At 41.6% G+C, this 27,791-nt stretch overlaps 1 protein-coding gene across 2 annotated transcripts; it reads left to right on the top strand.

The window, feature by feature from the left end:
* Nucleotides 1-1,178: 1,178 nt before the first annotated feature.
* SAMHD1 (SAM and HD domain containing deoxynucleoside triphosphate triphosphohydrolase 1) lies at nt 1,179-26,665 on the top strand. Of its 2 annotated transcripts, none has more exons than XM_083746545.1 (16): nt 1,179-1,925; nt 4,247-4,313; nt 6,935-7,004; nt 8,953-9,113; nt 11,173-11,288; nt 11,368-11,438; nt 12,630-12,785; nt 13,998-14,098; nt 15,877-15,985; nt 18,161-18,252; nt 19,128-19,243; nt 21,466-21,605; nt 23,298-23,393; nt 23,501-23,605; nt 23,895-24,032; nt 24,690-26,665. In XM_083746545.1, exons 1-16 carry the CDS (start codon nt 1,718-1,720, stop codon nt 24,819-24,821), a joined length of 1,878 nt encoding a protein of 625 aa, XP_083602671.1. In that variant the 5' UTR covers nt 1,179-1,717; the 3' UTR covers nt 24,822-26,665. The 2 variants fall into 2 exon arrangements, with proteins under 2 accessions (XP_083602671.1, XP_083602672.1); XM_083746546.1 differs by lacking the exon at nt 1,179-1,925 and adding an exon at nt 2,003-2,320.
* Nucleotides 26,666-27,791: the final 1,126 nt, after the last annotated feature.

Genomic DNA, 27,791 nt, shown 5'->3' with positions numbered 1-27,791 from the left:
TGTACATGTCCATGCAGACTCAGCTATGTTGTGGCTGGAACCTAAGAATTTAGGTGTATCCAGTCTTTATCACTGTTCCCTCCCTTCTTTAAACAGCTGACAGAAAACTGCTTTTGAACGCTGGACATCTGGCTTTCTACTTTGAGAATAGGATGCTGGACTAGAGCCACCTTTGTCCTGATCCAGCAGTGATCTTTTTATGTTCTTATAAAGCCAGTTTAATTTGTTCCATTAGACAGATTTGTAAAAAATTTGCATCAGTGGAAATTGGTATTTTTAAATATATAGGATTCAAAAGGAAACATTGGGTGTTCTGAGTGCAATGCCAGCAATATGTATGACCCAGTTGTGAACTATTGTAGGGTACAATGAGGAGAAAGAGAAGTAGTTGTTTAGGATTGTCATCATTCCTTTCTCCATCCATCCATTCCACCCTTGTTTATATCCCCTTATCTCTTTCCATAGCAGCTTCATTTTTCTGGTCCTTCCTCCTCTTAACTTCTGGGGAAATGAGCCATCTGAAAAGTGTGATAAGGGGAGAAGATGGAGAGGTGGAGAAAAAGCTTCCCTTCTGTGCCTATTCCAGCTTCCTCTGACTGTCTGCTGGGTAGGGTTGTCACCTCTCCTCAGGCCTGAAACCCTAATGAAAAGCCTAGTTTATTGGGGGGGGGGGGAGAGAATTGCTGCTGGGAGGGAGCTCCAAAATAAACTCTCGTAACATTTAGAACATTATGTATTAGATACGACAGAACGTTAGCAATACTTTTATTAGAACATACTGGCCTTAAGTTAAAATTGCTTCTTAGAAAGGAAGGCAACATATTTAACACTAAATAAGAAACATTTCCCTGGAAGAGTTTAGTTACGGGCAGGGCCTGTAAGTTACTGAAGGAAATGGGGCCCTTTATGCGTCCAGCTGTCCTTTGTCAACAATAAATTGTTGGGAGTTTTTGTGTTGAATATATACTATATGGTAATTTTTGGACCTAATAGGTATCTAAAGCCATTTGCACATAACAAAATATGTATTGAACTGAAATACAATTATCTTATATTTTGGAAATGTACATCCAGTTTTTGTTTCCTTTTTTGTGGGGCCCCCAAGAGTGGGGCCCTAAGCTATAGCTTGCTTATCTTATATGTAAATCTGGCACTGGTTACCGGCAGATATGGCGTGGATTGCGCAAATGGTAGGAGCTCGAGCCAGGGATGGGGAATAAGATGCCCTCCAAAGGTCTGCAGCTACTGGCCATGCTGGATGGGGCATAGCTGTCAACTTTTCCCTTTTCTTGCGAGGAATCCTATTCGGAATAAGGGAATTTCCTTCAAAAAAAGGGAAACGTTGACAGTTATGGGATGGGGACGAACCACAGATTCCCAACCCCTGAGCTTTAAACCCCATGTTTTGCCCCCTCACGCCTTCCCCTAAAACTCCAGCTCTGCTGAGGGAATCTGGCTTATCAGCCTCACGTCCAACCAGCCCCTGAACTCTCTCCCCCTCCAAAAACAACACAGAACCACCCAGCATAGACACAGAAGCCCTTGCAAGCCACGCAGGCCGCCTTGACTGGAGGACTGCCGTCACGTGACCCCCGGCCCTGGCGGGAGGCGTCTTGCTGTATACGAAGGCAAGGCCGGGTGGTTGCTCAGTCTCTCGTCTCTCCCGAGCAGGCTGCTGCTGTTGCTGCGCGGTGTCCCTGCCTGGAAGCCGAGGGCGATGTCGAGCGGGAACGGGGAAGGAGCCTTCAAGCGGCCCCGGCCCGCCAGCCCGGGCGACGGCTTCCACACGCCGGAGAAGCGCGTCTCCGTCTGCCGCGCCCCGGATCCCTGCGGGAGTCACCCGCGGGACTGGGGCATCGAGCAGGTGTGCGAATTCCTGCGAAGCAGCGGCTTCAAAGACCCGGAGTTGCTGCGCTGCTTCCGAGGTAAGCGGGGGGCGGGACGAGCGGGACCGGAGAGCCGCTTCGCCTGCGCAGCCTCGTTGCGCCGGGAATTTCAACCTCGGCGGACCTTAAAGGGGGCGCCCGGCTGAGGCGACGCTGCTGCTGCCGTTTCCTCCCTCGAGCGGTTCCCGCTTCCTGACCCTGTGAGGAGAGCTGGTTATGAAGTGCAGAGCCGGGGCATAACGGGCTCCGTCGCCTGAGGGCGGGCTTGGCTAGTCGCGGCTGCTGCTTTGATTTCGCGGTGGTTCTGGAAAACCTAGGAAAATAGGAATGATCTCTGAACTTCCCTCGCAGGTCGACTAGGGGGCCGACGCGAATATATATACGCGTGCTCTGGGGAGACTTGCTCTCCCGGTGCCCCAGAGTCTCGTCTTGGTGTAAGTTCCCAAAGGGGAAAGGCTATTCGTTCTGAGGAGTAAGACCCAGGATAGCTTGTTCTGAAGTCAATGGCCATAGGGCTACATCATCACCATCATCATCATCGTTGTTGTTGTTGTTGTTGTTGTTGTTGTTGTTAATTGAATTTATATACCGCCCTATACCCAGGGGTCTTGGGGTAGTTCACAGAATAAAATCAAGATTTAAAACTACAAAATACGTAATAAAAATAAAAACGACAACCCAATAACTCCCCCCCCCCAAACCCACATTTTAAAAGGGCTGTGGCTTAAGAGTCATTTGCAGCGCAGTCTACTCCGGAGTAAGGTCTATTGAGCTCAGTGGGATTCACTCCCAGATAAGTGTGTTTAGGGTTGCTGCCTTAAATCCCCTTTTCCTTTTAACTTGGGTTGTATTATTTATTTGATTTATACGCCACCCTTCCTCCCAAAGGAGGAGCACTTCTTTCTCAAACAAGCCTTTTAGCCAAAAAGGATTGCAAGCCACCCCAGTCTGACTCAAATAACTCTACTCTGGCCTTTTGTCTTTCCAACAGGGAGGTAGACCCACCTGTTTGCCCTCTGGCACAGAGCCCCTGCTCTGCTTTGTTACCTTAATGACGCATCTTTAGCTGCCCATTGGCAGCACAGGATCATTTGTGCATTAACCAGCATTGATATGTTCTGCCTCTCCTTGTAATGTTCTCAAAGAATAAGGAAATAACATTGGAGGGACATATACTAGTGGGGGAAAGATACATGCACCAAGTATGTATCAGGATCGCCAAAGCATGTGCCATCAGGACGCAACATCATCAAAGCTAGAAGTCAGGTCATTCGTTTACCCAGATCTAAAAATCCCCTACATTACTTTTCATGCATGCACTTTTGGGTTGGGGCAACTGGCTAAAGTGTTTTAAAATATTTCTAATTTTGGTTCCTCTGTTTTCTTTTTGTCAGGTTGATGTTGGTTAAATGTTTAGTTGGGGTTGCCGTTAATTTTAATTTGGGTATAACTGTAAACTATTTATTATTGTTATGTTTTTAGGAGGCTAATTAGGTTAGTTAGCTTATGCCCAGTGCAAAATATTTCAGGTTGCACCAAAGCATACTTGCAGAAAAGAAATACTGGTGACTCTTCATGTGAAAGTATGAATGAATACTGGCTTATTCCTGCATTGCAGGCAGTTGGACTAGATGACCCTCAGAGTTCCTTCCAACTCTACAATTCTATGATTTGAGCATGATGATGATTTATTTATTAGATTTATACCCGGCACCAAATGAGTACTAATTGGAACTCATGGGTCTCCTGTAAAGCAGAAATCAGAAATAAAGAAGAGTGTTATAGTTCTTAAATAAAAAACTAAAATAAATTTAGATTATATTAGTTACAGCATCAAAGCAGCCACTTTACCTACTGTTACCTAGTGGTGGTTACAGAACACCGCGCCCCCCCCATTTGTCTAAGGAGGGAAGCATGTCCTCCAAGTAATACCAAATATGGCTTCTATTGATTATATGATTCTGTAACATATTAGATATAACTGTAGGGTCATCTAGTCCAACCCTCTGCAATGCAGGAATCTTAACTAAAGCATCCATGACAGATGGCCCTCCAACCTCTGTTTAAAAACCTCCCATGAAGGGAGTAATTTTCTGGTACAGTGTGTGATGCACAGTGGGCTGCAGCTGGATAGGGAAAACAGGAAAATTCAATGGTGCTTCATTCTAAGCTGTCTTTCCATTCATGTAAGACATCTCTGGGTCCAAGAATTCAGAATAGCATAGTTTCTTAACGTTCCTTATTTTTCTAGTGATTTTCATTTGTCATCTGCCCAGAGAATTTTGAATTATCAAGAATTTCAGAAACATAAATGTTAAGAGTAACGAAATAAGCTAACTGTTGTCTCCTTATTTCCTCAGGGGAAAAAATTGCTGGTTCATCTTTCCTTTACCTCACTGAATCAGAACTTGAAAAAATGGGAATTGGGTAAGGGAAACTTAAATCTATTGACATTTGAATTCAGCTGCAATCCTATTTGTGCTTCCCTGGGAGTAAGTTCCATTGAATTTAGTGGCACATACTTCTGAATAGCCACACATAGGATTGGACTGTTTGTGTTTCTAATTCCTAAATGGATCATTGCTATATTTAGTGCCTACCTTGAGCTTTGTACATTTGCTAAAGAAATATAGATTAGTGACCCTGATCTTTTATCAGCAGAGGAGGAGTGAAGCTGCCTCGATTTCAACAGTGGTTCACATTAATCTGCAGTTCTGTTGTAACGAAGATTTAATGTGACATGCAAACCAAGCCAGTATGTAAAGCATTTTCAGGAAATCAGGAAACTGTAGCAGGACTTGAACTTGCCATATTGTGTTACATAATTACAGTGGTGCCTCGCAAGACGAAATTAATTCGTTCCACAAGTCTTTTCGTCTTGCGAGTTTTTCGTCTTGCGAAGCACGGTTTCCCATAGGAATGCATTGAAAATCAATCAATGCGTTCCTATGGAAACCGCCTTCAGACCAGGTCCGGGGATAGTCTGTCCCCCGACCTCTTCTGAAGGCCGGCGGGGGGGCAAAAGTCTTTGCTTCCCCCCGCCTGCCTTCCCGGGACAGCGGAGACTTCTCCGCTGTCCCGGGGCGATCTTAAAATGCTGGCAGGCCCATGGGGAAATTTCCATGGGGAAATTTAGCGAGGCATTCGTCTTGCGGGGCACCACTGTATTGCAACATTAATCATCATAACAATGGATGTTACTTTTCTTCTCTGCGATCTCACACTTGACAGATGTCACTAAAACTGTATTGAAAGAATACCTTTAATATTACCATAACAGAATTTATTCATACACAATTTATGAAAAACACCTTTTTACACAGAGAGCTACTGGAATATTCTGCAGTTTTTGGTAATCAAACATATTTGTTGTTTATGATGCAGAAATGCACCCCTTCCAGACAGATTTATGGCACTGCATAACATGCTAAGGCAAACCTTGGTTTAGTGAGATGGCACAGGCTTCCAGAGAGCTGCTTTCTCCTCCAAAATTCTTTTCGCTGCCATGCTGTCATAAGTCAAAATTTTGCTTGGCATGTAATCCAGATCAGGACACATGGTTAGCCTCTCTATTCCCTAACTACCGTATTTTTCGCTCTATAACACGCATCTGACCATAACACGCACATAGTTTTTAGAGGAGGAAAACAAGAAAAAAAAAATTCTGAATGAAACAGTGGATGTATCATTTTTGTGCTTCATGCTATGGCCACAGATATGTGATTTGACAGTGAGTTTGGGGTAGCCCAATGTAAAAATCCTGAGAATCCATGTGGATCTGTGCTTTGTAACCACGTTTTTGCACCATTGCAGCCCCAGGCAACAGTGGGTGCGTGATTTTTTTGGTGCAGGCTGTAGCCATGGACATGCTATGTGATCTGATGGTGAATTTGGGGTGACCCTATGCAAAGATCCTGAGGATCCATGTGGATCCATGCTTTGTAACCACGTTTTTGCACCATTGCAGCCCCAGGCAACAGTGGGTGTGTGATTTTTTTGGTTCAGGCTGTAGCCATGGACATGCTATGTGATCTGATGGTGAATTTGGGGTGACCCAATGCAAAGATCCTGAGGAACCATGTGGATCCATGCTTTGTAACCACGTTTTAAGTGGGGAGGGAAGAAAAAACACAGAAGGGACAAAGAGCATGAGAGGGGTGTGCAGCTGGCTAACAATGCAGGAGAGGGATTTAACGGGAGAGAGAAAAGGAAGGCAAAAGTTTTCCCCAACCCACCCAAGCCAGCCCCCTCTCTCTCTCTCCAGAACCTGAGCCAGGTGGGCTGAAGCCTGCGGACAGTGTGACTAAGAAGGAATTAGTATGACTAAGAAGGAAGGTTCCCTCCTCCGCGACAGTCAGCTCCAGGGACCACACATTCGCTCAATAACACGCACAGACATTTCCCCTTACTTTTTAGAAGAAAAAATGTGTGTGTTATAGAGCAAAAATTACGGTAATTGTTGTTGCTGGTGGTTAGCTAGGTGAGAGGTTAACCATGAGCCCTGGTTTGGATTACATGCTAAGCAAAATCTTTGCTTAGGTCATTGTGGTACAACAGCAAAAAGGACTGGGAAGGAGTAAAGAAACTGAGGTTCTCTGCAGGAGCCTGCATGTTTGCCCAGTCTCATTAAGCAAGGTTTACCTTTGCATGTTGTTTAGATGAGCTTTCCTAGACAAAACCACCATCAAATTAGTGAAGCAAATATATGTTGGTGACTGTGTGTGCAGAAACAAATGCACAAATAATGGAGCCTGTACATGAAAATGGTGTATAGTCATCTTCTTTTGTACCACATTGGCAAATATTGGGTACAGATTATAGTTTGGAGAAAGTATGTTTTAAAACCACTACAGTTTGACATCTGAATAAATCTTCATGGAATTGGTAGAGTTTAAGAGTATTCGGTTTCAGATCTTTTGAAGATCTTTTACTGAAAACTTTAAAAAATGTTTGCACTGAACAATAGCAATTAACTTAATATTAGCGTCCACTACATTATTTAATAAAATATGGAATGGTCAACTTAATTTATACTTGATAACTTTCAGGACCGGAGTGAGACAGAACCTTCTGAATTGTCTGAGCAAACTGGGACAAAGGCATGTTGACATAATGAAGGTGAGAGAAGCATTTACATTAATCTGAAAGCAATGTTAGTCTATTCCCAAATCCTTTATCCTTGAAAACCCACGTGGAGGACAGGTTAGGGACCAATAATTTATTTAGGTTAATTACCAATTTACCAATGGCTGTATGATGAGACTATATCTTCTGATTGTCAGGAGACTGGCACAGCTGAACTTTGTTTAGCCTCAGAGACCTTGAGATCAAAAGGCTCTCCCTCCATTCCCAGGCCTCCCAGGCCTCTTACGCATACCAGGCTCCCAAGTTGTAAATTACTTGATAGCCTCCTTTACCTTTTTACAACCCAGTCCACACTCAGGCCCTCAGCTGTGCCAGGGTCTACAAATCAGATAATATCTCATCCTGCCTAGAGTCAAGATGTAATTGACTCACACCTCTAGAGACAGGGAGTTTTACGTTTAAAGAGACCAGACACCCATTCCCCAGAAGGCCACAGTTTTATCTCTCCCACAATGCCTCACTCCTGCGTGATCCAGCATTTGACATACCAAGATTTTCCAACTTCACTACAGGGTGTCTTCTAGTTTGTCTTGTATTTCTTGTGTTGACAGAGGTTTGTTATTTTTATAGAAGTCTGTTGGACGATAAAAGCCTTTGGTTTGCCAGGTTTTTATCTGGAGGTTTTGTGCTGCGTGATGAAATAATGGGTGGTATGCCAGGGGAATTAGTGGGGTTGGGGATAGTTTGCCTATTTCTGTTTTCCATGCTTTGAGCATGGTCTGTGTGTACCTGTTAAGTGTTGTGCGAATTTTCCTTAGTTTGTTTGGGAGGAGTGGGGGTTCTGTGGTACAGGTATTTTCAATTGTGTCCCTCTCTAGGTGTATGCATTGTTTTGTCTCATCTTGTAGTATATATGGGGTTTTATGGCGTATTTGGTTGGCACTGTAATATGCTTCTATGTTGGAGATTCCCCATCCTCCTTCTGAGGTAGGGAGGTGCAGGTATTTGGGGCTTATTCTTGGTTTTTTGTGTGAGAAGATAAAGGAGTGTAGTTTTCTCTGCCATCTGTGGAGTTGGGTTTGGGGAATCTAGATTGGGAGGGTTTGGAATAGGTAGGTTAGTCAATTGATTTGAGGGGGGGACACACGTTTTGCTTGATCAGAAATTCTCCAATGTTTTTGGTTTTTGTTTATAGCTTAGCTCAAAGAACAAATGTATGGTTTTTTTAATCTGAATCTGGACAAACTTCTTATCACATTTCATGTTCTCAACATCTGTTTTATTTGTGTGTGCTACTTGTCAGTCAGTTAAGGAACTAAAAGCTTTTGTTTTATGGCAGCCATATTGGTGGCATCCGTCTGTCTCAAGAGACAGTGGAGTGTGCCTCCAGGGGTGAATGGCTGTGTTAGCAGCATCAAAGTGACCTCTCCAGGACGCAAGCTTGGACAGTATACATGGAGGTCCTTGGATGCCAAGATGCCAAGATCCCACTCTCAACCTCACTAATGTGGTCCAAAGGAAAGCAGAGCAATACATTTGGCACCTGCTTGGCTGTAGGAGTTGCCAGAAGGATGCATACAAGGTGCCATCCAACCATCTTAGGGGTTCCACTCTGGATTTGAGTAGGATTTACTCCTTAGTCTTTTCTTCTCCCAAAGATATACCTCAAGGCAGTGGAGGATTGGGGTCGGGTTTCCTTCTCCTAGATCAACTACCTTCCCAGGTTGATGAGGTCCATCTGCCCCTCACTTCCCTCTACAGCATGTGCAGTATCCACCTTCTTGACTGTTGGACCTATTGGTCTTGCCGCTAAATCTGCTGGAGCTCATCTTGGCATACAGGGGCAGCCATATATGCTTTTTGTTATCCAGTGATTCTACTAACTTTTGAGTATAGCGAAAGCAAGTGAAAGTTAAAGTGTTTTCTTCTGGTGCTTTTCATATATCTGCAATAGTTTTACATTTTGTTTTACATCTTCCAGGTATTTAATGACCCGATTCATGGTCATATTGAAATGCATCCTCTTCTTGTTCGGATCATTGACACACCTCAATTTCAGCGTCTAAGATACATCAAACAATTGGGTGGCACTTATTATGTTTTCCCAGGAGCATCGCACAACCGTTTTGAGCATTCCCTTGGGTAAGGCACACATTCTTTTTGCAGATATCTGGTTTTTTTGAACTGGTATATGCCACCATTCAGGTTACTGCAGAGTGGTTGTGCCTCTGAACATAAGTAATTGCAGTTTCATTGAATTCCATAGTAATCTATCGTAAAACAAAAGCACTGCTACTTGTAACAGGGAGTCCTTGGAGCACCCCACAATCACCTAACAGTGACTCTCCTAGGTTCAGGTCAGGGTCACAAGCAAGAGACTTCAAAGCGGGACATAGAAGCCAAATAGCAGCCAATTATTGTTGCAATAAACTACTACAAAGATGAAGCAGCTGGAAGCCTCGATCAGTGGGTTACATCAGTATTTCAAAGGTTTTCATAATACATCTTGGGATGCATCACTAAGACATCATAGATATGTCACAGAAAAGGTGTGGTCTCAGAACCTGAGATCCAGGCATGCCCCTGTCACTCAAATATAGTCTTTCACACTTACTCCATCACAGTACAAAGGAAAGTATTTACAGTTTCCAGGTCCCTGAGTCAAGTCAAATACACACCTTTGTCTTGACCAGGCTTAATTCCACTTTGGGGTGGTTAGGCATTGTGATTGAGATGATTATTTGTCTGACACTCTTGGGGCAGAATATCAGTCATGACTGCTTGGGAAGGCCCTGCAGAGTCTTATGGTGGGCTCTCTCACCCTTCCCCTTATACCTCACTTCCCTGGGTCCTAAAAGCCATTGGAACTGAGAAGATTGATACAACAAGTGATTTCTTATGAATTTTGAAAGTTTTCCCATTGAGCTAGTACATAGATACATTTATCAGTGAATTGCTACATTTGGTATTGACACTTTCCCTGTTTTCCTTTGTTGGAGACCTGTCACTCAGCGGTGAGTCAAAGGCTCCTGAGCTGAGCTTCCCTTGCAGATGCAATACCTTTGCAGATATGTTGCTGTTTTCTCTTGACACTAAGGGATTTGGTTTGACAGGTGAAAGGCAGGGAAATGTGTGTGAGTGAATGGTTTGGTAATGTGCAGCAGAGACTCTTTTGTCTCTGCCTTGTGTGTGTGTGGGGGGGAGGGTCTCTCACCCCCCTTCCAATTTCCCAGTAACATACTTAACTTCCATTAATATGTAATATGTAAAAGTTAGAAGTACCCTTCATCTCATATGCTGGTGTGTATTTGGTTTCGTGAGGATGTAGGCTCACCAAACCCAAACTCAACTAAGTAAGCAGATTTTCTGACGCTGAGTTTTCCCACTAAAACTCATGGATGAAAAGAAATGCTATTTGCTTTGACAATAGGGCTGTGTTCTTGCTTGCTTGCTTTCATAAGAATGCACTTTGTTGGTGGATAGAGAGGCCGGCTGATGTGACTTGAACCTTTTAAAAAAAAATTTTTAAGGCAGCGTTGTATGAAATTTGCAGGCATAGTAAGAGAGGGAGTTTAGTTGCATTTCCTCCTCCCCTAGTTTATTCTAAGCAATTTCAGCCGAAGAGATGTTTTTTTCTCCAGTCTTAGCACTAAGCATCACAGCACTGAAATCAGAGATGAACCACAGCCTGCCTTTTAAGAGTACAAAGCAGCTTCACCCCACCCCCCACTCCAGTGCTGGTGGGGGTGGGGAAAGGCTGCCTTTGAACTTCCACAGATCCTTCTCTGCAGAGTAAAAAAGCAGCCTTTATGGTCATTCTACCCTAGTGCTGGGAATGCAGATTTTGTATGTGTGCACATTTATACCTGCGTGTTTGTGTGTGAGTGTATGTTTGAGTTTTGGACTGCAGGTGTGAGAGAATGAAAATGTGTGCTATGTCCTGTATGTCAAGTGAATGTGGGTGTTTGTGGGTGGTATGTGTGCATACCTTGGTCAAAGCCATCACTGGCATGTGGGCCTTGGAGATGTGGCTGACCAGCAATGTGGTCCTTGGACCAGCCTTGCTCTATAGGTTTGCAATTCACGAGCTGAGTATGTTTAGTGGTATTTCACCATATATAATGTGGGGCAAGTTTTTATTTTATTTATAACCCTAAAATTCAAGAACTGGAGAGCTGAACCTTTTGCCTTCTTGCAACAGGGTCGGCTATCTAGCAGGCCGTTTGATCCGGGCACTGCAGAAGCGACAACCAGAGTTGGACATCAACCAAAGGGATATTTTGTGCGTCCAGATTGCTGGTCTTTGTCATGATTTGGGTAAGCCACTTCCCAAATATCTTAATGAAGCAATTTATGCACGCTAGGTAAAGATGAACTGCATAATTCTTACTTTCAGGTCATGGACCATTTTCACACATGTATGATGGAAGGTTCATCCCTCGTGTTTGTCCGGGAACTGCATGGAAGGTAGGTATGCAACCAGTCATTACTGCTTTCTTTTTTAAATGAAATGCTGCCTTGCCTAAAAATATGTTAACCACATTTAACAATTATAGTGTTTTTTTAAGTCAAATTACCCAGACATTTCCTGAAGTTTTTTGTTTTTTAAAAAAAAGTTACCATATTGGTGAAATATAGTCACTAAAATTCCTACTTTTTATCTACCACTCTCTTCTGCCTTAGTCAGACCCCACCTGGAGCACTGTGTCTAGTTCTGGGGGTTGAGGGAGTTGGGTATGTTTAGCCGGGAGAAGAGGAGACTGAGAGACAGTATGATAGCCATCTTCAATTAGCTGAATGGCTGTCACATGGGACATGGAGCAAGCTTGATTTCTGTTGCTTTAGCGGGTCGGACCTGAACCATTTGATTCAAATTACAAGAAAGAAGATTCTGACTAAACATGGAATGGACTCATTCAGAAAGTGGTGAAGTTCATTGGAGGTTTATAAACAGGTTGGATGACCATTTGTCGGCGATTGTTTACCTGCTTTGCAAGAAGTTGGACTAGATGGCCCTTGGGGTTCCTTCAACCCCACAATTCTTTGAATTTTCTCAGTCCTTTCTTCTCACAGAGATTATGTTCCATTAACCTTTCTAGGGTCTTCTTTCAGTGGCTTCTCTGCTTCATTTGCTGTTCTAAGTACCTTTCTATTTTCAGCCATCTCAGGTTATTGAACATTCCATTGCTTATCAGGAATTAGTGATTTCAGCAGCTGAGCTGCAGCAAGAATGTGAAACCCTAAAACAACTCTATTCCCCCCTGCTGGTATTTGTTTGCTATTGCAGCAGTGGGAGATCCAGCATTATGCTTGAATGAGGGAACCTGATTTAAAGAAACTCTGGCTTGTTTAACAAGCTAGTTAAATTTGCTTTTTATGGGACTTTAAATATTTTGTTTTAAACCAGAATCCCTGAATAAAATCTGACATTAAGCTGGGATTTTACAGAAGTGAAAATGAACTCTGTTCAAGCTTCTGTGAGGGGAGCAGGAGCACACACACACACACACACACACACACAATGCTTTGCGTCAGGCTCATCCACCTGACATTAAACCATGGCGTAATGTTGTCTTAATGTTTTTGTATACAGTTATGATGGCTTGTTTTGACAGCATATGCTTTGATTAATAATAATTAAAACTTCCTTTTTTGCAGCATGAAGATGCTTCTGTTAAGATGTTTGAACACTTGATTGATTCCAATAATCTAAGACCAGTCTTGAAGTATTATGGTCTCAAGCCAGATGAAGATATAGACTTTATCAAAGAGCAGATAGCAGGACCCATTAAGACTGAAAAAAACAGTAGTTCAGTAAGTCTTCTGCTTTGTAAATACTGTGCAATTTAATGGAATATAATGCTTAATAGCATTATCTTTTTTGACGGGAAATTGACAGGTGTTGCATGTGGGAGATTCATTATTTTTTTTGAACCATTGGTTGTTGCGCTTTTAATAGATCTTGGAAGAGGGGCCATAGTTCAACAGCAAAGCATATTCTTTGTGTTCAGAAGGTTCCACTCTGTTCTACCATTTCCAGTTAAAAAATGCACGGCAGCAGAGCTGGTTAATGCTTCTGCATGAGGCTTTGGAGAATCGTTATGCGTTAGGGTAGATCAAAGAATGATCTGAGCTGCTTCATACTTCATGCAATTCTGTGCATGTCTATGCAGATACAAGTATTGCCGAGTAAGCATGCAAAAGACAGAGGTGCATCTAATGGTTCCCTTCCTTTTGGATGAAGGGAATATTTGCAAGTGACACAGTAAGAGGTCACCTTGCAGGCTCTTCATTTGCTTATCCTGATATTTGGATAAAAGTGAATTTTTATTCAATAAATATTTTTCTGTGAATAACTTTTAAAGAGTTAACTTCACAAAGTGATGTACAAGTATAAAAACGACAGCCACCAAAACAATGCAAAATATGGTAAAAACAGCCAAACGTTTTAATCATCTTTAAAAGCCACCACAGAAGCAAGCACACTATAAATCAAATAGTAATACTGTTTTTGAAGCCCAGTTCAAATTAACTGTTAAAAGTGATTGAGGGAAAAATGGGATTCAAACTATAAAGCTAGAGCTTGCCTAATATCACATGGAATTGAATTTCCTAAATGTGCTGCTGTGGCCAACAATGTCCTGTTCTGTGTGCTTGCCAATCTGATTGAAACCAGTTGTCCAGGAAGGAGTAGTACTACTTAGACCCAAACCAGACTATTGACTGATAAGAATACCATGGTCAACAGTTCAGGAGAACCAATAGGGCTGTGCTCCTTGCATTCATATTCCAGTGTAAGTTAATTACCTGGCTAGCCAAGGTTGTTTCCATCACAAAACTAGGCTGTGATTATTAGCTCCACCAATTTTTATCTCTTATTAAAAGTATTGGCAGGTATCAATTAATCTGTTCCAGCACGTGCAAAGAGTTCTTAGAACCCTGCTTCCTTGCCAGTTTGGTGCTCAGAGTAGATTGCTTTATTGTAATGTATTATTTGCTTTTGGGTATTTTCACCCCTTTCTCCAGTGGCCTTACCGTGGGCGACCTGAAGGAAAAGGCTTTCTTTATGAGATAGTGGCCAACAAAACAAGTGGCATCGATGTTGATAAATGGGATTACTTTGCCAGGTATGGACCTTGCTCATTTTAAAGCATTTGGAAGATTTATTTTATAGATAAACAATACTGGGAATATTTTACGTATAGACAAACCAATTAATGGAATATCCTATTGGTCCAAGTTAAATGGGATATCTATCTTATCATTAAAAACTCTTTATCTTTAAATACTGTATGGTGTCATACCATATAAACTGTATGCTTGTTGGTTAACCCTGTATTTTGTTATATTGAAAACTAATTAAAATACTGGGAGAAAAATATCTAAGTGAGAGAGCCATGTATACAGTATGAGCAGGATATAGACTATGAATGAGGAACCTGTGGAACACCAGATGTTGTACTCTAGCTCCCATCAACCTCAGCCAGGATGGCCAATGGTTGGGGATGGTTCAGCGACATCTGGAGGGCTGAGGTCCCCCACCTCTCATATAGAGAGATACCTAGCTCAGGTATTTCTCTGTGTACATGTACTCCATGTATCTTCTATGATTTTATTCTATGGTCTTGTGTTGTTGTAAGCCACTGTGATATATTTTTATGATGCAGGGCATATGAATATTTTTATAAATAAATTCAGTATCTATATGCAGCTGCTGGGGGGTGACGTCTACAAGATTTGGGGCAAGGCAGCACCATATGCTGATGATACCCAGCTGTTTCTCTGTAACATATGAACCAAGAGAAGTCATGCATATTTTAAACCAGTACCTGGGCTAGATGAGGGCTGGATGGAAACCCTATGGATGGGCTGTTCAGCAGTTCTGATGGGTTTGCATTCCCTCTAAGGGTTGTAGTCTGGTGGTGCTCCTAGATCCATTGCTGTCACTAGAGGCTCAAGTGACCTCAGTGGCTTGTTGTGCCCACTACCAACTTCGGTAGGTTTACAAACTACAACTGTTTCTGGATGAGGAGAAGAAGCAATCCTTGTTGGAGATAGCAACCACTCTCTGGAATACTCTGCTTTGGGCAATTCATGAGGTAGAGATCATAATGGCCCTTGAACAACTTTTCAGAATATATTGCCTATGTTTTCCTGGACTCTGTCTGACTTAGTGTTTAATTTTTTTTTTGTTTTGTAGACTTGCTCAGTTTTATTTGTGAAATACAGCTGTGTTCTGTTTTTATCACATGTTTGTATTTTTGTTGTTTTTATGGAAACCACTTGGAGATTTTCACTATCTTAAGCAGTTTAAATAACATTTAGCAATATTTTTCAAACTAAACAGTGTCCCATTTCATACATCACTTTAAACCAAACCATGGCTGAGTGTTGGGGTTCCGAGGGAGGAGATGGCAGCTACTTCGCTCTTCTCTAGTTCTGCTGCTTTGCTGAGCTAAGCCATGGCTTGGCTTAGTTTGTCATGCAGGCGTGTGTTTTAACTCTTTCTAGTGAGCTGTCACTTCGTTCTCTGGTTTAAGACCCTTGGTTTTTCCAGGAGAATTCTGAGCCAAACTATGGCTTAGTGCAGCAGAACAGCCTGGGAGGAGCAAAGCAGCCGCAGGTTCATGCTAAACCACAATTCGTCTGAAGATAATTGCAGTTGCTATTATGGAAGTGTGTCTGGAGATTATATATCTTTATTTTGGGAATATGAAAAATATAGAGTCTCAAAGAATCCCCTGAGAGTCCTTTTACATTATTTAAAGATGAGGTCCCCAGTGAAGCCATCTTCCTGATCCCTCCCCCTAATTTTAAAATGTCCCCCCCCCTTCCTTGGTCCATGCAACTCCTCAATTTGTAATTGAATGACCTTACCTCCTGCCTGTTTCTGGAATATATTTAGGGATTGTCACCATCTTGGAATCCAGAACAACTTTGATTATGTACGCTTCATTAAATTTGCTCGTGTCTGTGAATTTGAGGGAAAGAAGCATATTTGTACCCGTGACAAGGTAAGCTTTCTTGAGGAAAGTAGAGAATGCCAAGTAAAATAGTGTTGGCAGCTTGAAAAACTCGCTGTTAAATTTTTGTCTTTTTTGTTCTTCTATCCCCCCCCCCTTTTCAGAGAGCTCAGGGAAACACCGTCTCATTTTGCTGTCACTCAGTGTTGAGAGGCAAATTAACCTGAAAGCTAATGTTTACACAAAGCCACCCAGTGAGCTTTATGATTGTGGGTATAATGAGTCCAGATGGAGATAAACTTGCAGTCTGCTAGTGCTGCATAAATTGAGAAGTGCATTTCCAAGTGAATAGGAGACAGTGCAATATATGTTTTCTCTGTTGTTTGAGAAGAGAAAGTTTGAGAAAAAAATGGATTTTGGGAGCACGAGGTATTGGCCAAGCCATTACCTTTCATCTCAACCAGCCGCACTACATGTAGGGAGTATATAGGCTTACTATAGCATATGGTTGACCATGTGGTGATGGGTTGGAGTCGATGTTTAAGGGCCATAAATTAGAACATAAAAAGAATCCTGCTGAATCAGACTAAAAGTATGTTGAATTCAACCTTACGTTCTTGCCATAGCCAGCCAGATGCCTGTGGGAAGCCCACAAAGAGAACATGAGCAGAACAACATTCCCCTGCTTGTCATATGCAGAGACTGGTGTTTAGAGGCATACTGCTTCTGATAATAGAGTTAATATAGCCATCATGACTATCAATTTAGAGAAAGTGGATAGGGAAGGTTTGGGTTATCATGGAAGCCAGGTACAAATCGTCGCAGTCTATTCTCTCTAGTTCCAGCATTAATCCTCATGCATTTGGTTGCTCTACCACTGGTCTATGCAAGTCAAGTCACAAGCAAGGCAGAGTGCTTAAAAGCTCTCTTCACTCCGGGTCTGCTTAGCGTTGCCCATTGCAAAATGAGCTTTTAAGATATGTTTTGTTTGCTGGGCAAGGCCCACTCAGCACACAGGCTGTGGAAGATTCTGGGGCGCTCTCACGAGATAATCTGACTTCCTGCAAGATCTCACACGAGCATGCATAATCTTCCAGAGCTGGCATGTCGAATGGGCCTTGCCCGGCAAGTTAGACAGAGAGCTTAAGAGCTCTTTTCAAACCTGGTAACCCAAACGGCCCAGCACAAAATGAGCTTTTAAAGTCTTGGCCTTGGTTGCTGGGCAAGGTCTGTTCAACACACTGGCTCTTTGAATCCTGGGGATGCTGTCTCTCACCCGCTTGCTGCAAGGCAGCTCCAAGGGTTGGCTGGCTATATGTGTGCGTAAGATAAAGGATTACTGTATTTTCATTAAGCGGAAGAAACAGGAAATGTAACCACACAAAATTGTTTCAGTTACAAGGTTGTAGAAGGCAAAGCTCAGTACAGAAGCAAGGAAAGTATCCACCAACTTATGAGCATTCTGCTCTCATGCATGCAAGGAATCATCTTATCTCAAGGATCCTGTGCTTCATGCACTGCTCCACTTTCAAGGAGCCCCCATGAGGCCTCTCCACATAAGCAGAAAGTAATCTTAATTGCAAAAATGATTACTCTAGTGTCCTGGAATACATTTTTATATTTCTTGTGCATGGATTATTTAGAGGGGTCTAATTATTTCTATGTCCTGGAACCTTTTTTATTTTATCCCTAGTTGTTCAGCAACAAACATCCAATATGAGGAATTAAAGTAGAATTGGCAGATTAAGGCTGCAGTCGTATACACTCTCTCCTGGCTACCGGGCTCATTAAATTTGGTGCAATTTACTTCTAAGGTTATACACATAGGGTTGCATTTGGGAAGGCTCTTGATACCAGATAGTAAATGCTTTTTCTAAAAAATAAAATATTTTCAGGCTATCTTCTATTTCTGTAAAATTGCCCTTGAATCCCTGCTACCCACTCTCGGGCATTAATATGAGCATTTATGGGAGAGACTGTTTCATGTATTCCTGACCATTAAGTGAAAGGAGCAAAAGTTTGCTGTCTGCAAGTTTGATTTATTTATAGCAACATATACCACTATTCATAAAGAATATCACAGTTGTTTACAACAGTCATACATAAAACAAAAACAAACATTTTGTAAGGAGGTGGTTAGTACCTGCCCATAACGTTTCATAAGTCTTGGAACTGTGGTTTTAATTTAAAAAATGAATAAAATACTGTTTTTATCTTGGACTTTAGGAGGTTGGAAATTTGTATGACATGTTCCACACACGGAATTGCCTGCACCGCAGAGCCTACCAACATAAAATTAGCAACATCATTGAAACTATGTAAGTAAGTGCATGTTGATATGCCCTAGACAGGGCAGTAACCAAATAAATCCTAGCCATTCTTACGTTAGTACAGGGGTCAGCAACCCGCGGCTCCGGAGCCGCATGTGGCTCTTTTACACCTTTGCCGCGGCTCCGGGGTGGATACTAGCAAGGGGAGGAGGCGCATTGTGCGCCCCGACACTCCCCACTGTGGTGGGCGCTGTACTGGCTGTGACGTCGCATGGGGCGGTGTGTGCATTAGTCACGCACCGTCCCAACGTCACCTTCCCGCCCACTGTCAGATCGCAGCTCCGGAGATATATTTGTTTTAAATGTCGCAATGGTTTTGCGGCTCCCAGTTTTTTTTTCTTCGGAAATGGGTCCAAGTGGCTCTTTTTGTCTTAAAGTTTGCAGACCCCTGCGTTAGTAGATTAATTACATTTGTATGAGCTTGCATATTAATTCATTTTAATAATGTATGACTGAAGGAGGAATGCTTCTTCTACAATGGTGCTTGCCAGCTACAAATATTTTTTAAAGAAGTGTTGCCTGATTTATTTAGGGGTGTGTTTTAATTCAACCAATTTGAATTTAATTAGTTTAAAAAAATTAATATTAACCAATTGATCAATTAAAGCTTGTAGCCCTATTTCTGGAGTGTTGAATGTCCCTGTCCTTCTCCTTAGTCGTTTTTCAAAGTGGATTTTGATGACTAGAAAAAGTTATATGGTTTAATTTTTTTATCAACTTTGGTGTTTTTGTATTACTCTTTTTTAGCCATCTTAATTTGGAAAATTATTTCCAAATTTCCAAAGCCATTGTGAAATCTTTGATCTGGAGTTAATATTGAAATTATGGATTCTTCCTCATTTGTGTTGCATGTTTCATATCAGGATTACAGATGCCCTTTTGAAAGCTAACCCACATATCATCATAAAGGGCTCTGAAGGGGAAGAGTACAATATCGCTACAGCACGAGAAGACATGGAAGCCTACACTAAGCTAACAGGTATGGGCTTATTGGACTGACACCTAAATTCTAATTGCATCAATTTTGGAAGTATTTCTGTCAGGGTACCATTTTGTTATGGCACTTAAATGAAACATAGTGCATTGCTTTATGTAAATGAATTATATATTCTGCTGTGTGCTTATGAAGGAAGTCAAGTGTTTGTATCTCTAGGTCTGAAGAAGTAATTATTTATTTATAGTATAAGAAACGGATTTGTTCCCCTATGGCCAAACTTCCCCCTCTCCCAGTTTTAAAATTATTTAAGTGGTGGTTTGTGAAAGAGAAAAATAAAGATTTCCTCCTTTTCCCTGTCTCTCATTTTACCCCTCTGTAAGCCATTAAGGAGCTTATTAGCTTCGTTTAATTTGAATAGGTTGATATATAACTGCTTAGGCAAATTCTTTTTTTGATCTATTGCTCCTGTAAAAATCTTGGTAGGATGAGTATGTATTAGATGGTGTTGACTCAAAACTGAAACCAAAATGGCGGTTGACTCGGGCTAGAGCAGGGATCAGCAAACTAAGGTCCCCGGGCCAGATCAGGCCCACCTGCGTCCTAAATCTGGCCCGTGCCATGAAGCCAGAACCCTCTGCAAAACTGAGACTCCTGGCGATGGTGACAGGAGGAAGAGGCCGAGCAGCGGTGGCTCTGATTGGCAGAGACATCCTGGTACTGCGCTGAGGTAAACCAGGTGCGGCGTTTAATTGGCAGAGCTGCCGCTTCTCGGCCTCTTCCTCTCGCTGCTGCCGCCGCCGCCACCCTGCTGCTCGTGTGGACCAGAGAGCGGAGCGGACGAGCTTGCTCTGCCTACCCGCTTCACGAGAAGAGGCAGCGGCAGTGGTGGTGGCAGCCCCTGGGAAGGTAAGCGCAGCGCCTTCTTTCTCTAGGCTGGGAGGAAGCCCATTTTGCGCCTCTTCCGCCAGCCTTTCGGCGAACAAGGCAGGTGGCAAACCAAGAAAGGGGGGGACTACTTGCTCCCCTCACATTGTGCACAGGAATTCATTTTTTTTTAAAATGTAGTCCTGCCCTCCACAAGGTCTGAGGGACAGTGGACAGGACCCCTGTGAAAAAGTTTGCTGACTCCTGGGCTAGAGAGTCCAGGGCTTAGCCAGGAGCAGTGAGAATCTTGGAGCCAATGTGACTGTGTAGAAGTGAAAGATTTGTTACTCAAATTGGTGGCGGAGGAGGAAGGTAGGCCAAAACGGAAAGCAATGGAGGAACGGAAAGGAAGCTATGAGGGATGTATAGATTTCTGGTTATTAGTGCTGAGCCCAGGTTTTTGGTGGTTCTTGGACAAGATGCCCTCAATGTACCCCTCTACCTCAGTAGGTATGTCCCTTCACTCCAGTGATGGCAGCTGCTCCTCTGCCTCATCATTGCTAGCTGTCTGGACTGAATGGTGGGGGTGGAGACGCTCCTTGTTCATCTCCTCCATGTTGAAGCAAGAGGCAGATGAACAAGCAGGAGGTTATTGTTAGTGGGGTGGGGGTGTCCTTGAGAGGTGCCCAATCTTGCCAACTGGACCTGCCAGTTTTCACAGAGCCTTGGGAAATGCTTGTTTGAAAGTCAAGCCTTTTGCCCTTGACTCCTTCTCACCATCCCAATCCCAGTTGTGTGGTAATTGAAGTTTTATTTACTAGTAAAGTAGAGTCAGATGCTTCTAGTTGTGCTCTTCTTTACTGCTGTGTATAGACATTGCACGAAACCTGGTTGTTTAGGAAGGTCTTCAGTTCAAAAAACAGACTCTTCTTGTTATGACTATGTTAGAGCTGCTTTCCTTTGTGCTCTTTTGGTTTATGAGTGGATATTTTTGGTGTGTTTTTTTAAATGTTATTTCCTGATTTGGTTTCATTTTATGCACATTTTACCATAAACTACTTTGAGGTTGTTGGGCTTTGATTTGTTTGAGGATATAATCATTTTTCAAAAATGTTACCTTCCGGTGCCTTTTGTTTACTGCCAAAGCAGATAGAGAAGAGACCCACAGAACTATATCTTAACCCTGTTGAGACACAGCAGAATCTTGGTTTTTTCCATCTGACTGTTGAATTGAATATGGTCTTGTAAGTTTTGTTTTGCAGATATGTAAAAGATCATTTCCAGCTGACTACGATTATAATAACATAAAAAACATTTCTTAAATTCTGACAGAGAATACATGTTTCAGTTATGCAAAAGAAAAGCTGGCTTTAATGACTTCATTTGTTTAATACTGGCAGATGAAATCTTCTTAAGGATTCTTCATTCTGATGAGAAAGAGCTCGAAGAAGCTCGGGAAATTTTATGTAAAATAGAACGGCGTGACCTGTATAAGTACCTGGGACAGACTCAGCCCCCAGAGGGCACGGAAATTACGAAGGTGGGCACAGTTTCTCAAGTTACATTGGTTTGTTCACTCTGCCAACTTGTTAAGTGTGATCATAGAGTAATGTACTGGTTGGTTTTTTCAGTACCAATTTGCTTACCTCTGGCTTCTATCTCTCTACATTAAAAAATTTTAAAAAAAATTGTCCAGTAGCACAATTTTTAGAGACCAACTAAACTTGTTCTGGGTATAAACTCTTGTGTGCATGCACACTTCTTCAGATACACTGAAACAGAAGTCACCAGACTCTTATATATAGTGGGAGGGTGGGGTGGGGTGGGGTTTTTCTCAGAAGGGTAGTAGGAGATGGGTGATTGACTCAATGGGTATGGTAAACCTGTTGACGACTGTTAACGGCTGCAATTAGTCCTACAGGAAAAAGCAAGGGATAGTATGCAGATGACCAAAAATAGATTTGGCATATGTAATGAGACAAGAATCTAATATCTCTATTCAGACCAGGTCTCTCCATAGTGTCTCTTTACATACTCTCTCTCTCAGTATCCCTCACAGATCACTAATATCGCCCCTGCTCCCTATCTTGCCGCAAAAGCCTTGCAGAAGCCTGCCTGAGCAGGTGCACGGTCCATGAAGTGCCTGGGGAGGCCATCTCTGTCACTTCTCTCTCCAGCCACACCACAATGCAGAAACAACTACCACCTTCTAGACTGAAAAGAACCTTTGGAGAAGCCCACACCTTCTTTGCCAGCACAAGCTGACTAGTCATGATGCAACTGAGGGCAACATCCTTGTTGCATTTCTCTCCTTCTCCCACGTCCAAGCTGCTGAACAAGTCCACTGGAGGCTGGGAAAAGGCTGTCCTTGCCTGTCCTTCCCTATCACATGGGCATCCTTCATGGAGTGAGTGAGGAAGGCATCCCCCTTGTTACTTCCCCTCCCCTGAATCCTGAAACAAAATGTCTTTCTGGGCAATAAAGGGAGTGGTAGCTACCACTCTTCCTCTCCTCTCTAGGCCACCTTTGTCTCAAAATGCACAGGCTAGCAACTTTTTATCTTCCTCCATATATCCTCAACATTCCCTCCAAACAGTAGACACAGGATTGTATTTGCAGAGCGGAAACATGCATGCTCTTTTAACTTCAGAAACAGCACTGCACAACAGAGCAGTCAATATAAAGGCCACAGACAGGCCCCTTCTTCAGTAAAGCTCATAGGTGTGTTGGGTCGCCAGAAATGGTTTTCATGGGTGCTAGGTTGGTAACCCCTGGATTAAGCATTAAGTACAAGAGTTACTAGGTTTTTACAATAGTTTGCATCAACTTGTTGGATAACAACAACAATAGTAATAATAAATTCTTACCTGCACCCCGGTCATCTGACTGGGTTGCCCCAGCTACTTTGGCTTTCAACATAATAAAAGCACGGCAAAATATTGAACATTTCTCAACAATAATAAAATGTTCCAATCTTTTTTCCTTTCTCTCTAATGGATAACTAATTTTGCCTTAGTCTGCCTGAAGAGAAGCTATGACAGCATTAAAAGTCATCACTACTGATTGTCATATTATGGTGATATCAAATACCTTATTTGTCACATTGTACAGTGCGTGAGAGAGAAAATTATTTTAAAAATTAATCATGGGTCTGGTTCATCAGTTTCTGAGTGTATGATTGAAATACAGTGATTCAAATACACAAAAAAGTAAAAGGTTTTATACCCTGCAGGAACGGTGTAGTAAGATGGCTGAAGAAATTGCCAAGTCCCAGCCCAGTACATTATCTCACAAGCCTGGATTAAAGCCTGAAGACTTTATTGTTGATGTAAGAATGATCTCTTTAAATGTTCATTTTAAATAATTTTGATTTCTTAACATATGTGCCTACAATGCACTTTAGTACATTTTTATTTTTGACTTGCCTCTGTGAAGGTTATCAACATGGATTATGGAATGAAAAAGAAGAACCCTGTCAATAATGTGCGTTTCTACTGCAAGTCTGACCTCAATAAGGCATTCAGAATTTCTAAAGAACAAGTAAGTAAGGTTGGGAGTGGGGTGTTTCTGCCTGTTTTATTACAATAGCTTTTTAAAGAGTATCTGAATACATGTGAAAATAACTACAGAATTGCATGGCAGTAGTAGCAACAGACTTCTAATATCACCTGCTATGTAAGTGGTCATTGAATGCAAGTGGTTTTAAGGTAAAATTCCCCTGTGCAAACATTCTTGAAACTGAATGGTGCTGCTGAGAAATTTGTTGAAGCATTTTCTGACAAGGTGATAAATTTAAGTGTATGTGACATCCTTTTCCTTCTGTCTTAAGGTTTCAAAGCTCCTACCAGAAAAATTTGAAGAGCAGCAAATCAGGGTTTATTGTAAGACAGCAGATGAAGACACTATCTGTGATGCTAGAAAATATTTCGTTCAGTGGTGTATAGTCAACAATTTCACTAAACCACAGGTAAGAAAGGTTTAACATTTAGAAGGTGCATCTCAATGTAGAATCATAGAATTGTAGAGTTGTAAGGGACCCTGAGTATCAGCTAGTCCAATGCAGTAATATGCAGCTCTTCCATAAGGGGATTGAACCTGCAACTTTGGCGTTCTCAGCACCACACTCTAATCAACTGAGCTATGAGATTCAGAATCCTCTGTATTCCTTTTGTTCATCACCTGTTCATTCTTCCATAGTCTCCTCTATCACCAACCCATTATTACTTCTGCACATTATGAACACAAGGGACTTGAGAATTCTAAAAATCTCAGAAATCTCATTGGAGGACAATCTAGCCTTTATGGTTTGCATTCTAAAACAACTGCAATACTACCACTACCTAGAAGTTTTGTATCTGTTATGTTTATTAAGTTCCTTGCAAATGATGAGTACATAAAATTTGTTGAGAGGGGACTACCACAAATAAATGGGGTACAGCATGAGTCACCCATTACCCTTTTCTGACAGTGGGAAAGGGCAGTGCAAGAATGCTTTTCTTGTAATATGATGTGTAAAAAGGCTCCATTGAGTGTCTTGCTCCAATTGCCAAGAAGATGACGGAATGTATTGACTGTTAATTTCCAGTGCACAACTGAACTTTTCTTCATTTTGATGCTTTGATAGGATGGTGATATTGTTGCCCCTGAACTTACACCAATGAAAGCAGACTGGAATGTAGACAAAGATGACGAAAAGCATGATTCAAAGAAAAAGAGTTCTTCTCCAAAGCCCAAAAAGTCACTTTTTAAGGACTAGAACAACTTTTCTGTTGATTAATTCCGGTGTGTATAACAAGGTTGTGTTATAAAAACATGAAAACGTGGAAAGAAAAGCATTAGTGGAAAATGCCAGTCTTAGCTCAGATGAGTTAAAATTCCATTTGTTGTAGAATTCACATGGACATTTGATGACCGGCAATGTTCTTATTTTGTTAATTCAAATGTGTGCCGGTGAAGAAAGGTCTACTTTCAAAAGCAGGTTGTATCCAATGTTAGTCCTACTCAGAATAGAACTGCTGAAATTAATGGACATGGCTAATATAGCTCCATTAATTTCAGTGTGTTTGCTCTGAGTACAACTTAGTTGGATAAAGCTCAAAAGTTTTTGGGAAAAACCACAAAAGCTGCCTTTCTATTTCAAAACTTCTTTTTTTCTTAAGATCTCTACTATGATAAATGTTATATATGAAACCTATTGTGGGAAAAGGGGACAAGCCTATGCCTTCTGTTTATGATAAAAGTGGTTATCCTACTGTTCTTTTTAGCTGCCATTCCCTCAAATCATGATAGTGTCAGTATATGTTCATTTAGAGCTAAACATGCCTTGGTACAATCAAGGATATACTATTTTATAAAGTTACTTTTTTAACTTCAATGCTTACCTTTTATATAATCCAACAAAATACTCGCAGTACCAAAATAATCAACTATTGAATGTATCCTAGCCATTAAGCACTAGGTAGAGAGGAAATGAGCTGGTTTGTATAGAGAGGCAAACAGCTGTTAAGAATCAGAAGCAAATTTCAGACTAGGGAGTTTTGCCTGTTATGTTTCAGACCGACTTGAATGTATTTTTAATCTCTCATATTTTCACAGATTTGTTGACTTTGTATGGAATAGTATATATTGTTCCTTAACAAATTTTTTTTTTGAGAAAGTTTTATGATGTGGCACTTTATGCTGACAGAAAATGGGCTTGTGTGTGAGAAGTGTGCTGTTAAATGTGAGAAAAGAGAGTTTCTGAAGCTTCACTTAACACACCTAAGGCTCATAAGAAATATATACACCATTTAAGAACTATGAATTGGGACAGAGAGAATGGCTTCTCGTTGCAAAAGGGACTACAGCAAAGGTACCTACTGTAGGAAGCTGGAAAACCACTTACACCATCAACCCCCCGGGGGTCTCTTTCTGTACTGAGTGATTTACAGGGCCATTGCACGGGGGAGTTGAATTCCACTCCCTTCACCAGCGGGATAGTTCTGCTCAAAGGAATGTTAGATCCATGGCAGTGTTTAAAATGAAGCTGTGTCATGGAATTCTCTTAAAACTTAGGGCTGAAAAATTAAACATTCAGGGCATTGTCAGGTGCTCGGTTGAATTTACTCCCATCACATGGCACCTGAATCTAGAATTATTTCACCAGAACACACTTTCACACAACACGCTTTCACACGAGCAGAGAGCTGTTCAGAAATATCCAACATTTCTAGTGCTGCAGTCAGAGTACAGGTAGCTAACCTGTGACCTTCCAGATATCAGTGAACTGCAATTGCTATAATCCCTGACTGTTTGTCATGTCTGGTGCTGATGTGAATTGGGAGTCCCAAAAACATCTAGATTATGCAAGAAGAGACGTCAAACTCAGTGGCTCAATTGTTTGAGCTCTGTAAGATTGGATTGAAAGGGAGCTGCTTGCATCCTGAGCCTTTGTTTTGACATTAAATTGCTTCATAATAATGGGTTAAGGTAATGTACATAGAGCTATTTTCTCCAAAGCTATATTCAGTTGTCAGACTGGTTAGAATTATAATTATATATTTGGTGTGCCTGTATACTAATCTTTTCTCCTGTGCATATCAGCTGAGTAATAAAACCCCTAATGGCCAATACCTAATATGTTCAGAACTTGACTGGACTTTTCAATGTGTTACAAAGAGCCAATTTCAGTAAAGTAAAATTCAAACTTGAGCAAATCTGGAACTCTGTAGTTACAATATCAATGGGCAATTTATCCCAGTTCATTTATTGGGACCGGCAGTAGGCACAGTTGGTTTCCTTTGCTTGCCACAGTGATGTCTTAGGAATTCTGCCCCTGACAGCCCTACTTCCTGTATTTCAGATTTTGTGCTATATTTTGAATTTTGTTCTGTCAAATAATGCACTTGGAAGGGTTGTGACTTTTTAATGTTAGGAGATGGGAGTGAGCTTCGAAAACAGTTGGATAGCTTCTGCTGAAGAGCCAGGAAATTGAGTCAGAGGCATCAGAGTGATTGAGAGTACATCTGCACCAGAACTTTAAGCTGCTTTAAAACAAGTTTGTTGTGACTTTTACAGAACTACAGTTTCCAGTGTTCTTTATTGAAAGAGTACTTGCAACTATGTAAGATGTATCTAGTTCTCTTAGGATCACGGCTTTCAGGATTTCTAGGCTGAGAGGTAGGAAAGGTACATGTTCAGAAAGGCTTATGTCTTCATTATGTGCTTAAAAGGCAAACACAAGGCTGCCTCTACTCCACCCCTTCCTTACATACCTAATGCTTCTAAAGTATTTCACACCACATTTCTCTCACACCCCTGACATTCCCATCTGTTAAAGGTTTTTATTTATGCTACTAGACCTCAGCATAGCACAAAACAATTTGGACAGATTGTAGTCCTTGACTAGACGTCACATGACCTTGAAGTGTACAATGCCCAGTCTCTAATGAGGAAATCTAAGGATTCGTTTGTTTGCTTTATAATTAATTATACATTTAACACTATCGAAAAATCGTATTGTTCATATATTGACTAAAAATCATTAGGCAGCTATTTCAAAGCAATATTAAAAGAATTGCTGGATCATATATCTAACCAGAGTATCATCTAAGGGCATCTCTAGATGACATTACAAACAGATTATCCACAGTGTGTTACTGATGCTGGATCTGAACAGTTTAAATATCCTGTCCCTATAAAATGGATAAGCGACATCAGTCTCTAGAACCAAGAGAAGCTCTTAAAT

Source organism: Podarcis gaigeae (genome assembly GCF_964106915.1).
Source record: "Podarcis gaigeae genome assembly, chromosome: 6".
Classification (NCBI taxonomy): domain Eukaryota; kingdom Metazoa; phylum Chordata; class Lepidosauria; order Squamata; family Lacertidae; genus Podarcis; species Podarcis gaigeae.
This window is presented reverse-complemented; position numbering and strand designations above follow the sequence as displayed.

What these genes read in the sequence shown, in the direction of transcription:
- SAMHD1 (XM_083746545.1), top strand. Translation starts at nt 1,718, where the DNA reads ATGTCGAGCGGGAACGGGGAAGGAGCCTTCAAGCGGCCCCGGCCCGCC. An exon ending in CTGAAAAAAACAGTAGTTCA is followed by an intron (nt 12,786 to 13,997) that starts GTAAGTCTTCTG and finishes CCCTTTCTCCAG; the next exon opens with TGGCCTTACCGTGGGCGACC. An exon ending in AAATGGGATTACTTTGCCAG is followed by an intron (nt 14,099 to 15,876) that starts GTATGGACCTTG and finishes GAATATATTTAG; the next exon opens with GGATTGTCACCATCTTGGAA.